The sequence below is a fragment of the Plutella xylostella genome, chromosome Z (genome assembly GCF_932276165.1).
Source record: "Plutella xylostella chromosome Z, ilPluXylo3.1, whole genome shotgun sequence".
Classification (NCBI taxonomy): domain Eukaryota; kingdom Metazoa; phylum Arthropoda; class Insecta; order Lepidoptera; family Plutellidae; genus Plutella; species Plutella xylostella.
This window is the reverse complement of record NC_064012.1, coordinates 5,126,709-5,138,307: the sequence shown is the minus strand read 5'-3', so window position 1 is coordinate 5,138,307 and position 11,599 is coordinate 5,126,709. Positions and strand designations below refer to the sequence as shown.

At 37.0% G+C, this 11,599-nt stretch overlaps 1 protein-coding gene across 1 annotated transcript; it reads left to right on the top strand.

Annotated features, from left to right (window-relative positions):
- The first annotated feature begins 3,895 nt into the window (after nucleotides 1-3,895).
- LOC119694808 (formin-like protein 16) lies at nucleotides 3,896-11,353 on the top strand. Its single transcript, XM_038122066.2, has 9 exons — nucleotides 3,896-4,224; nucleotides 5,550-5,632; nucleotides 5,803-6,027; nucleotides 6,340-6,724; nucleotides 6,996-7,065; nucleotides 7,592-7,689; nucleotides 8,570-8,645; nucleotides 9,132-9,252; nucleotides 10,565-11,353. Exons 1-9 carry the CDS (start codon nucleotides 4,212-4,214, stop codon nucleotides 10,613-10,615), a joined length of 1,122 nt encoding a protein of 373 aa, XP_037977994.2. The 5' UTR covers nucleotides 3,896-4,211; the 3' UTR covers nucleotides 10,616-11,353.
- Nucleotides 11,354-11,599: the final 246 nt, after the last annotated feature.

Here is an 11,599-nt window from a genome sequence, read left to right as displayed (position 1 = left end):
GTATAGCGCGTTTGTGAAGTTAAATGCATACTATTTTAATTGAAAGTAAAAACTCCCCACTTATGGGGAAAAAATCAAAATTTTCATAAAAACATGGGAAAATTTACATAAATATGCAATTTTATCACTTTGAGATGGTCTGAGGGGTTTCAAATGTATAGCGTGTTTGTGTAGTTAAATGTATACAATTTAAATTTAAAATAAAAACTCCTTACTTAAAGGGAAAAAAAACAAAATTTCCCTAGAAACGTAGAAAAAATTACCAACATTAGCAATTTCACCCCGTTGAAGTGGTCGGACAGATTTATGGTATATGGCGCATTTGTGTAGATAAATACAAACAATAGTTATTTAAAATAAAAACTCCCCAATTGTAGGGAAAAAATCAAAATTTCCCTAAAAACGTAGAAAAAATTACCTACATTAGCAATTTCACCCCTTTGAAGAGGTCAGACAAATTTGTGGTATATGGCGCATAAATACAAAGAATTATGTTTTAAAATAAAAACTCCCCACTTTTTGAGGAGAAAATATTTTCCCTAATTATATACAAAATGTAAATCAACTTTACCACAGTGTAAGTGCCGAGCGCAGAGAGGCCATAGTCCTTCTACAAGCTATACCAAAATAAAACCTGCCGAGCGCAGCGAGGCATCCGACAAGTAACACTTCCATAAAGGAAAGAAATCCGAGCGAAGCGAGGCATTACGTATCATAATTATCAATATCAATAAAGAAAAACTACGGGAAAAGTCCCGTTTAAGAAGTGGAAAGCCGAGCGAAGCGAGGCAAAACAACCTAAACCATCAATCCAAAACCTAGAGAGCCGAGCGGAGCGAGGCAAAACTACTGAAACCAACATCCGAAAACCCGAAGAGCCGAGCGAAGCGAGGCAAAACAACCGAAACTATAATTCCGAGACCTAGAGAAAACTAAACTACTTTAATCACCAACTGCCTGTTTAACTGGAGAGCCGAGCGCAGCGAGGCAATACAACTTAAGTATAACCGTACCGTAAAAGAGAAGCCGAGCGAAGCGAGGCAAAACAATGCAAACCACCATACCGCAAACCCTGGAGTGCCGAGCGAAGCGAGGCAACACTACTCAAACCCTCGTCAACACAACTATTATAACCTGAGAGCCTATTGTGGCAAATAAAAGAAATACCTTGTATGAATAAAATAGATAGACTAAGGTTTGGGCGCGTTTATAGTTCCAATTATGGATTAAATTGAAGTAAACCATAGTTCTGTAAAAAATAGTCTCAAACAGCAAACCCACGTAAGAAATTAATAAATAAGAAAGCCTGTGTTTTTCGTTGCAATGAAAGTTTATCTTCAGGACAGAGTAAACTTATAATCGAGATGCTAGAAAAACGCGCGAATGGAGGTGACATAACACTCTGGCGAAAAGTGGGTGCAGCAATGCACCTCTGCCTACCCCGCAAGGGAGTACATTAGTACAAGGCGTGAGTGTGTGTGTGTGTGTGTGTGTGGAGGTGACTCAGATTTATAAGGTATTAAAGAACTCAATATTTGTACACAAAACGATGTCGGCTCGATACTAGGTAAAGTTTACGAAACTAAAAAAAAATCATATAGATCAGTTTCTCTACCGTATTTGTGTGAGACAATCCGTAACAGGAACCAATTTTTTTGAGTACGAGTACGGGATGGAGTGTTGGGAAATGGTTCAAATTTTGGATGTCTTAACTTGAACACCAGAAAGATCCGCTACGTCATTGTAAAGTATACCTACCTGAATTTTCCTACTGGTATTTTTAAGGCGAAACGAATACCACTAGAGGAATTATAATAGCAACATTTCATAATTGGAAAATCATAAGCATAAACCATAAGTATTCAGTTCACTCAAATTTGAATACAAAGAAAAACGCCAGAAGTTATATATTATTATAAGTAAAGCCACCTGACCGATTTTTATACTTAAAAAACTGTTTTGAAAACAAAAGCAAAGGCATCAATACCGATGTAATATCGAAATTCATAATGAAAATAGTTTTAAGGCAAATATTTCCTGTGAAGTTTGTTTTTTATGTAAAGCCAAATGCCAGAAATATCCGTTGTATTATGGCAAAGTTATCTGTTACCATATTTAATACTGAAATAATTTTTCAGCTACTTTAAATGCTTCCATATCTACATTATACCCATAGTCATACTGAAATTAGATTTCAAGGGAAAACGTACGTAACGTAACGTAACGTATCTTACGAAAATTCATACTGAAAACTTTATCCCACCAGAAACAAAATCATCAGGTACTCCTTTAAAGGAGAAATTCATAGTGGAAACAGTTTTAAGGCCTTACAAAACACAAAAAAGAATTGCTACGGTTTGTTCAAGTCAATATTGAAACATTGAAACATTGAAACATATTTATTGGTAAGTTTTTACATTACACGTCAAAAGAATTCGTTAGAAACTATGTTACAAATATTATATTTATTATAAGTAATGTTAACATTGTTACATAATTCATTATGTTAATAATAATTTTAATCAATAGATTAAACAAAAAAGTATACACGTCGTCAAAGTCACATTAATTAAAATAATTAAAATGATTAAAATAATTAAAAAATGATTAAAATAATTAAAAATGATTAAAAAATAAATTCAATGATTAAAAATAAATTCAATCATTAACAATAGTCATAGTAACATAGGTATTTGGAATAATTATACAGTAAATAATTCATCAAAGGTATAGAACGCTTGCTCAACAAGCCATTTCTTAAGCCTAGACTTAAAACAATGTATGTTTGTGGCGGACGTAACATCGTTTGGCAGAGAGCAATACCCTGCTGAAACCGAAATTAATACTGAAAACTAATCCCACCTGAACTAAAATCATCAGTACCCCTTTAATAAAGACATTCATAGTGAAAACTGTTTTTAAGGCGTAACAAAACGGAAGAAAGATTTGCTACGATATGTTCAAGTCAATAGCCTGCTGAAACCGAACCAAAAGCATCAAAGCACCGCGCGGCTGCTTGCAGCCCGCGCCACAACGCGACCTCTAGTTATAATATATAAAGCTGGTTATAATAATATAGGCCTAAACCTTTCAAACGCTTTATGAAACTAACAAGTGAAAAATAAATTATTAAAGTATTAACATTCATTCATTGTACTAGCTGGTGTTGCTATATAAAATATGGTAGCGCCCTCAATACATTTCTACTCTTTCATGTCGCACTGTAAAGGAGATCGCTGCACAAACATAAAAGTCGCACAAAGGGCTATGGAACGCGCCATGCTCGGCATCTCTCTTGTGGATCGTGTGCCCAATGTCGAAATTCGACGTAAATCTCGTGTGGATGACGTGGGTAGCCGAATCACAAGATTAAAGTGGGGATGGGCAGGACACTTGGTTAGGAGGGACGATGGCAGGTGGACTGGGGCAGTCACAGAGTGGTGGCCAAGAACTGGCAAACGAGGAATAGGCAGACCACCGGCCCGATGGTCTGATGACATTGTTAAGGTTGCTGGTTGACACTGGACTAGACTCGCACAGGACCGGAAGAGATGGCGTGATAGGGAAGAGGCTTATTCCCTGCAATGGGCAGATACGGGCTGATAATGATGATGATGATGATAAGTTATCTTTATATTTCGTAATAATATACATCATTATAATAATATATAAGTAAGTATAATCTAATACAATATAAAATCAAACCTATAATAGTTATGTACTATTATATTAATTACAAAGCAACGTGAACTCTTCAATATGAATCTTAATGTTCTTTTCAATTTTCTTTCTCTACATGCTAAGCCAGAACTCGACACTGGCACAAATTGTTGGCAAAAACGACCGACAGATTGCCAGTTTGAAGCTAGTAAAAAAATATACTCTATGGTTTCAAGTATTCGTAGTCTGTGAGTGTTTTGCATTTTTGTCGAAAATGTAATTTTATTTTTTGTTACTTCTTTTTGTAGATAAATTATATTATAAAAAAAGTGTTAGAGTTCTCCTCGAGATGATCGTTACTAATAATATTTAATTTATGTTTCCTTATTTAACTTTATAGTTTATTTCATTAATTTGCTGTAAATGTCGGTCAACGGTTTTGATTTCGGTATAATTTATTTTAGTTTGGGTTTAATTTCTTTCATTTGGATTTCATTTATCTTGCGTTCTCTATACCATTCGTTAGTGTTGTTTCGCAAAGGTCCCAGTAAATGCAGGATTCAGGTGAGAATGTTGACTGTAAATTTTGTACTTTAAGTTTCAGTATAATTACCACATGATTGGTTATAATATAATAATATACTTATAGGTATTTATAAATCACCCTCAGTGTTCATTTTGTACTCACGCCTTTTGTGGTGTTCTTCCTCGGGAGGTAAAGCTGCTGTACACACTAAGGCGCTGTTTCACAATGTCTGGTTAGTGGCTACCTGTGAGATGAAATACATGCTGTCACTGTCAAAAATATAATAACAGAGAGTGACAGCATGTCTTTTATCTTACAGGTAGCCACTATCCAGACATTGTGAAACAGGGCCTAAGAGTACTTATGCTTTGTCTAAAATAAAAATAGGACATGACTGCTAAAAGCAGGGTTTACAGTGAGTATGCATGTTCATAGTGACTGTTTAGTAACAATTGATCCGAGCAATCGGACTATAGCCTATGAGCTGAACGGGATTATGCTGTATTGTGATCAGGCTTGATCTGTACAGTGTGACAAACTTATCTGTTCCGGTGAGACCGAACTAAATTGATCCATATCTCATTACTTACTAATGAACTGTATATTGTAAAAGATTAGATGGGTTTATTAACACCACAAGAGGGAATTGACAATACAAGCAAACTTAAAATCTTATAGAATTAAGAAATATTAGACATTTATGTGTGCTGTCACCGGAACAGATAAGTTTGTGGTACTGTACAAACTCTTACGGCCATACTTACTCATCATTAGCTCTATATAGTAAAGATTTTTAAAATGCCTCTTCTGGACATGCGGGTAAGATCTTTACTTAAGCCAATGATGATTAATTGGCAGTTATAGTGTAGGCAAAGGACTAAAATCCAAATTGAGCCTATCTGTGCCGTCACTTCCGTAATTAACTTTAAAGTTAAAAATAACATGGAAATATAAAAGTAATAAAAAAAAAACAGGTCCTCAAATTTTTAATAAACTTTCTGAATAGCTAATAAAAATACAGTGTAAAAAAATGAAATGTTGTCCATTGTATTACTGTATTAATCAATAAATAAATATAATATTTATAGGATCTACAACTAATTAACCTAAACTAAAGTAGTACCTATAAATATTAAGATATTATAAAACATATTTATAGGTACATAATAATTAATATTGTTGTTTTTGATAAAAAACTGAATGGCGAGAACAATGATACACTGATATAATCAGGAGAAGGACTGTTAATTAACCCTTAGACAGTTATACCTTATACATCATTATTATCATTTGATAACATTGTTTGTAGCTTTTCCGAGCGACTTTGATAAATAATGTTATTAATCATAATTTGTAATTCCAGATCTGGATCAAGGCAGACGGGTTGGAGTTGATGAAAAATACATTCACTTCCGACCTTCACCTAATTTCAAGAAAATGAAAAAGGTATGTACTTAGTTACTTAATTTAATTACTTAAAACAAAATACATAATACTTAATTTAAATTACTTTTCAGTTTAGTTTCTTCTAAACTTTTGGTTTTCATAGAAAATTATTTCTAAGATTTTTATTAATGTTCTTCATCCCTTTAATGACATTTCCCGAAACCTTGCAGTTCTTGAAGTCAAAAATAGACGAGAACAGTGTTCAGGCGGGGGAGTGTCCCTGTGCGGCTACGGAGGGCATGGAGGGGGCCGGGGGGGGCGCGCCGCCGCCGCCGCTGCCGCTGGGCCCGCCGCCGCCGGACAGCCCCGGCCACGAGCCCGCCGCCGACACCCACGACGAGTTCAATGAGGAAACACTCAAGAATATTAAGAAGGAGAAGGATGATGGAGACAAGGTGAGCGACAGTTGTTATTCTATTGATGTCCATTGAAGATCTACTTAGTCACACATTCAAAGCTATCTGCGCTGAACACTGCGTTATGGTGACAGTTATTCAGCGTAAATGCTAGATTACTGTTGTAGAATTTAGTGATGCGGCGCGAAGTTGCATTGCAGTGTTGTGGACCGGAGTCCATACATTTAAATATCCAACACATAGACCTCACCTCTAAGTCCTTTTACAGTGACATTGCCACTAAGAGGCGCTTGTTTTTTGTACATTACTTGAACACAGTACAGGAAGGTGATTAAAACCCCATTTCCCCAGCCGGTGAAGACAGGCGACGTGTGCCGAGACTTCATCCGGGGCAACTGCACACGCGGCGCCGGCACGTGCCGCTTCGCGCACAAGCACGACCTGGCCCTGCTCAAGGAGGTCTACACCTTCTGCCACAACTACCAGAACTCCACGTGCAAGTACAAGAACTGCAAGTACGTGCACGCCAACATCTTCGAGCAAGCGGAGTTTTATAGAACCGGTGTGTTGCCGCCGCATGCCACGGCGCATGTGAAGAACAATGCGGCGTGTAAGGCGGCCGGGGGGTCGGCGGGCTCGCCCCCCGCGCCCCCCGCGGCCCCCGCGCCCCGCCCCGCCGTCAAGCTGATGCCGCCGCCGCCGCCGCCGCCTCCGCCGCAGAATAAGCGCCCGGACGGTAAGTGGACTTCATATCCAGTTATAACATAAAAACAATAGATTATCGGAATTAGTACCTTATCGGTTTTTTTAGTGATTCTGAAGGCAGAGAGATTTAATTTAGCGACGGCATAACCAGAAACTCTATTCAACTTTAGAATTGGCTATTTGACCTGTTTTTACTTTGATTTTCACTATTATAATATGACTAGAACCTCTTCATGTCTTAATTAAAGAACTACTATAATGAATTATAGGTGCATAACTAATACTTCCATGATGTTTTCCAGAGCCAGCGCCGCTGCCGGCGCCCGCAGTGAACCTGGCCAACCCGCCTCCGATAGTGCCGATATCTATGGGGTAACTACTATCAGAGATTCATTCCTATTATTACGAGTATAGTCGTCTCTTTGCGTTCGACCTTTTCTGTCAATTTGCTTGAGACAAACTCTTCACAAGAATTAACAGTACAGATATATATATATTTTACTGAACTCTCTGTTCTTTTCCATCACTCTCATAATCTAACTCAAACTTACGGCGCTTCTTGTTTTTTCTTAGCTATTATTTCTAGCCCTGATTTTTTATACATACGGATTTCGGTTTGCTGCATACATTTTGTACCTTGAGAAACAAACTAACCGTCAACACCTCAATGTTTATATGAATGAAAACCAGTTAGTGAGTTGGCCAAGGTACAAAAGTGTATCTTTCTAATATCTATAAGGGTGACATGCATTAGTCATTTAAACGAATTTAAATCTATTGCTCGCTTGCTTTGACAGTATAGTATAGTGTCAGAGCAAGACAAGAGATTTTTTTTATTTTTTCTTGCAAGTCTCCCTACCTGTCTATGTGTGTGGTAAAGTGACTGTGTGGCACGCAGGCTGGTGAAGCAGGGCACGCCGCCGCCGCCGCCCGGCTCCGCGGGCGCGCCCCCCGCCAAGCCCGGCCTCGGGGACCACGCGGCGCTCATCAACAAGTGTAAGCACCGCCTCGCGCTACTACACATACGCACATACACTCCAACTATCAAGTGTTGAACACGGATGTGGGTTCTAACTCATTGTTAAAGATCGTTTGTAATTGGTATATTATGTTTATTTAAGCAAAAAAACGTAAACAGGCGAATTTATAGTCAATCGGTATTTTATTTTTTAAAAGTTATTTAAATGTCAGTAAAAACTGACAGTGATAAAACGAGCAACCTGCTTTTCGCTGTAAACATATTAAATATGTCAAATGACAATGGGCGTTTTGGGACCTATGTCCAATAAAGATGAGACATACATCGTTGGATAGCTCTTTCCAAGTGAGCAAAAAAGTATTATGACGACAAATCCGTATAATTTGTCCATTTTGAAATATATTCTTTGGAAGGAAGTATTTTTCTATGGCATTGCACTCTCTCTCCTGATGACAGTTAGGGCGTAATACACGTAAACACGTATTATTGAAATTGGAGAAATTACTTTCAACTGGTTTTATTTACTGAGATAATAAACAAATATAATATTATATGAAATATGATCATTTTGTTATAAAAATTAAAAATTAATGTGAAAATCTAACAAAAACATTAAAATTACAGATATAAAATATAAAAACTTTCAAGGTATGATTATTCTAATTGGACAGTAAATCAAGACTAGCGCTTCCGTTATTCATATTCTGCAAAAAAATACCTTTTCAACGACGTATCACTCATTTCTATTGGTGCTGGTCCCAGCTTCCTTATATTGGTGCCCATCATCATTTAGTACTCACGTGATAGGCCGCGAGCCGTATCGTACACATCTAATGACAATAGGTCCTTCTTATGGAATCATTACTAAATTACAATCGTTTATTTTATTTCCCTCAGTTAACGTGGCCTCGTTGAACCTGGACAATGGAGTCAAAGCCTCTTCGTGTTCAAACTGCGATGTGTTGAAAAATAGGTAAGACCGTGCTTATTATTTAAAAATAATAATTGTGGTACGTACCTAAATAGCTAGCATTCGGGAATGCATTGCTTAGCAGCTTACAAAAGAAGATGATCATATTTTTTTTAGAAACGGTACCTACGCCCTTCAAAATAAATACAAGTACAAATACCTACAGAATGTAAAAAAAACTGAAAGAGCATGGAGTCGGGGTGTCATCGTCATTCTGAACAACTTTTGCTGTCGTATCCTTGCTAGCTTCTTATGGTCTTAGTGTAGTGTAGTGGTTAGTGAAGAAGGTCCCGGGTTCGATTCCCGGCCGGGGCAGATATTTGTTTAAATACAAATATTTTGTACTCTGGTCTTGGGTGTTAACATGTAGATATTTATATCAGCTGTCCGACACCCATATTACAGGCTCTGGACAGTTTGCGTTCTAATGGTCGTGTGTGAGATGTCCCCACATATTATTATTATTTAATAAATACCTATATCTGTCAGGTTGCTGCACACGCAGAGTAAGGCAGAGACTATTAACAATAGCATCAAGGACATGAACCAGAAGCTGGAAGATCTAGAGAAGAAGGAAAAGCGGCTGAACGCCGTGTTAATATTCCTACTGGTCAGTAAACTACAAGTCAAGTCGGTTTTTTAAACTCAGATAGGTACTAAATTGAAAGATTCTGAACGGTTCATCAACAGTCGATTGTCCCCCATGAAGAAAGAAAAAAGAGGACTCTACATACACACGAAAAAAATGTGCATACTTAAACTTAGCTGCGAACTAAAATGGCAGCCAATTTCCTTGAAAAATTGAAACAATTGGAACAAGGAAGTCGCTTTGACAACTGAAGTGCTTGTTTTTGGTTGGTTGCAATGACGTTTCTTTCGACATTGATGTCGATTCTGAAAGCAGAAATTCTAAATTTAGTGCTGTCAAAACCTTAATTTCTTTGTTTAAAATTCGACTCTATGATTGTTTCCGTAAATGTCATTATGCTAGCAAATTATTTAGTTTGACAGCGTTAAAATTAGAATTTCTGCCTTCAGAATCAACATCATTGGTTGGTTTGCTGCCAATAAACATGGCGACCGGCCGCAATGTTGTCATTTTAGGCAAAGACTATATATAAATATATTGTTGTCATTTTTTTACGTACTATAACACTAATAAGTTATAAAGAGACGACGATATATTTTAAAGTAAGGATGTTAATGCCGGGTCCTCTCTTTTTTCTTTCGTCAATGATTGTCCCGCGATTAAGCGACGTATCGTTCTAATGGCGGGACAATTGAACTGTTCAGAATCTGGTTGACCAACTGCTGCCAAGTCTAAATTTCAAGAATATTAGTTCGCCTAGATCTATGCATTGGACAAATCCATAATTAGACAAACGGCTTATCTATCAATCGGATCTTTTGTAAGTATCACATAAATGTTTCCATAGTTCTGGCCCCTTAGCATGAATTTTCATCGTAAACGTGACGTGAAATACTCGATGAATTTTGTAGGGAAATTTTAGTTCTTTTACCGACCGCCAGGGGCGCTGTTCATATTTTCATACAAAATTACTCGATGAATTCTACTTCACGTGCACGATGAAAATTCATGTTAAGGGGTCAGCCCCCGTATTTTGTAACTTTTTGAGAGTTAGCACCCGGTGATAATTGGTATCAACTTAGAGACTTATTAACCGAAAACACCAAAAATCTTAGTGAAAGAAATATGCAAGAATCCTAACAATATATCCTTACATTCAACATAAACGTTTGTGAAATCAGATAAGTCAGTAAAAAGTTATTAATTAATAATGCTCTAAGTTGACAGCCATTTTATACCAACCAACCCCACTCGGAGTTACATAATACGGGGGCTGGTCTCATCAATCATTTTTTTTAAATATTTTAATAATAATGATATTTTTCATTTTCAGAACCAACAAAGCGCGCCGACAGGCCGGCGACCGCAAATAGGAAATGAATAGTTAATAATTAGGTTAAGTTATTCACATTTATGAGCAAGACAATGCATTTTTCGCCGTTACCATGTCAACATAAAATATTTAGTGCCAATTTCTCATTTGTCGGTTATCTAACCGAGAGGGATTGATTTATAAATTTAACGTCATCTCCATATAAAATTCATGACATATGTGTCAAAAGTTAACCACTACTCCCTGGTTATGCTCTAACCGAGAATGGAGAAATTGGCACTTAATATTAATTATGTCAGAGTTCCCCCTATGGGAACCATTTCCTCTTAAGATGTTTTTTTTAATTGTAAGGTAAAGCCACAATGGGACGGGACATGCTGCTGATATAAACATTATATTTTATTTGTGACAGATGCATTGTAATCATAAACTGTAAACTGGAAATGTGTGTTGCAATCTTTGTATAATGTGTAGTATGCTTCGAAACGTATATTTAGTACGTAGGTTAGGTATATCTAATATCTCAATCACATAATAATAATGTAACGATAATCAAGTTACATAAATAAATATCTTAAGTAAATAAATATATATTTAAGTCGACACAGTGCTAACAAAGCCCGTGTGGCATAGCTCTAACGTAAGTTTAGACAAGTAGAAAACTTAAGGCCGATTTTTCAATAGTCAGATAAACGTTATCTGACGAATAAAAATTGTTGCTGTCACTGTCTACAGCTGCGTACAGACCGGCCCAACGAACGGCCAACGAACGCCCAACGATGGATATTTATCATACATAATACAGGGCAGATTGCAGCAATGAAGGTCAACGAAACCCGTTCGTTGGGCCGGTCTGTACGCAGCTTAATACAAACATTCAGACGTGACATCATCATAATTATTTCCCAGATATCTTTTATCTCACTATTGAAAAATCAGCCCCTAAGGGCGCCTAAGCGTATAATGTATTTTCGACAAAGATGGCATGATAGATGATGACTGTTGGCCTAGTTTACTCATTGATGTGATTTACGT

Coding starts and splice junctions, on each gene's coding strand:
- LOC119694808 (XM_038122066.2), top strand. Junction 6,028..6,339: donor AGAAGGATGATGGAGACAAG/GTGAGCGACAGT, acceptor CCATTTCCCCAG/CCGGTGAAGACAGGCGACGT. Junction 8,646..9,131: donor TGCGATGTGTTGAAAAATAG/GTAAGACCGTGC, acceptor TATATCTGTCAG/GTTGCTGCACACGCAGAGTA.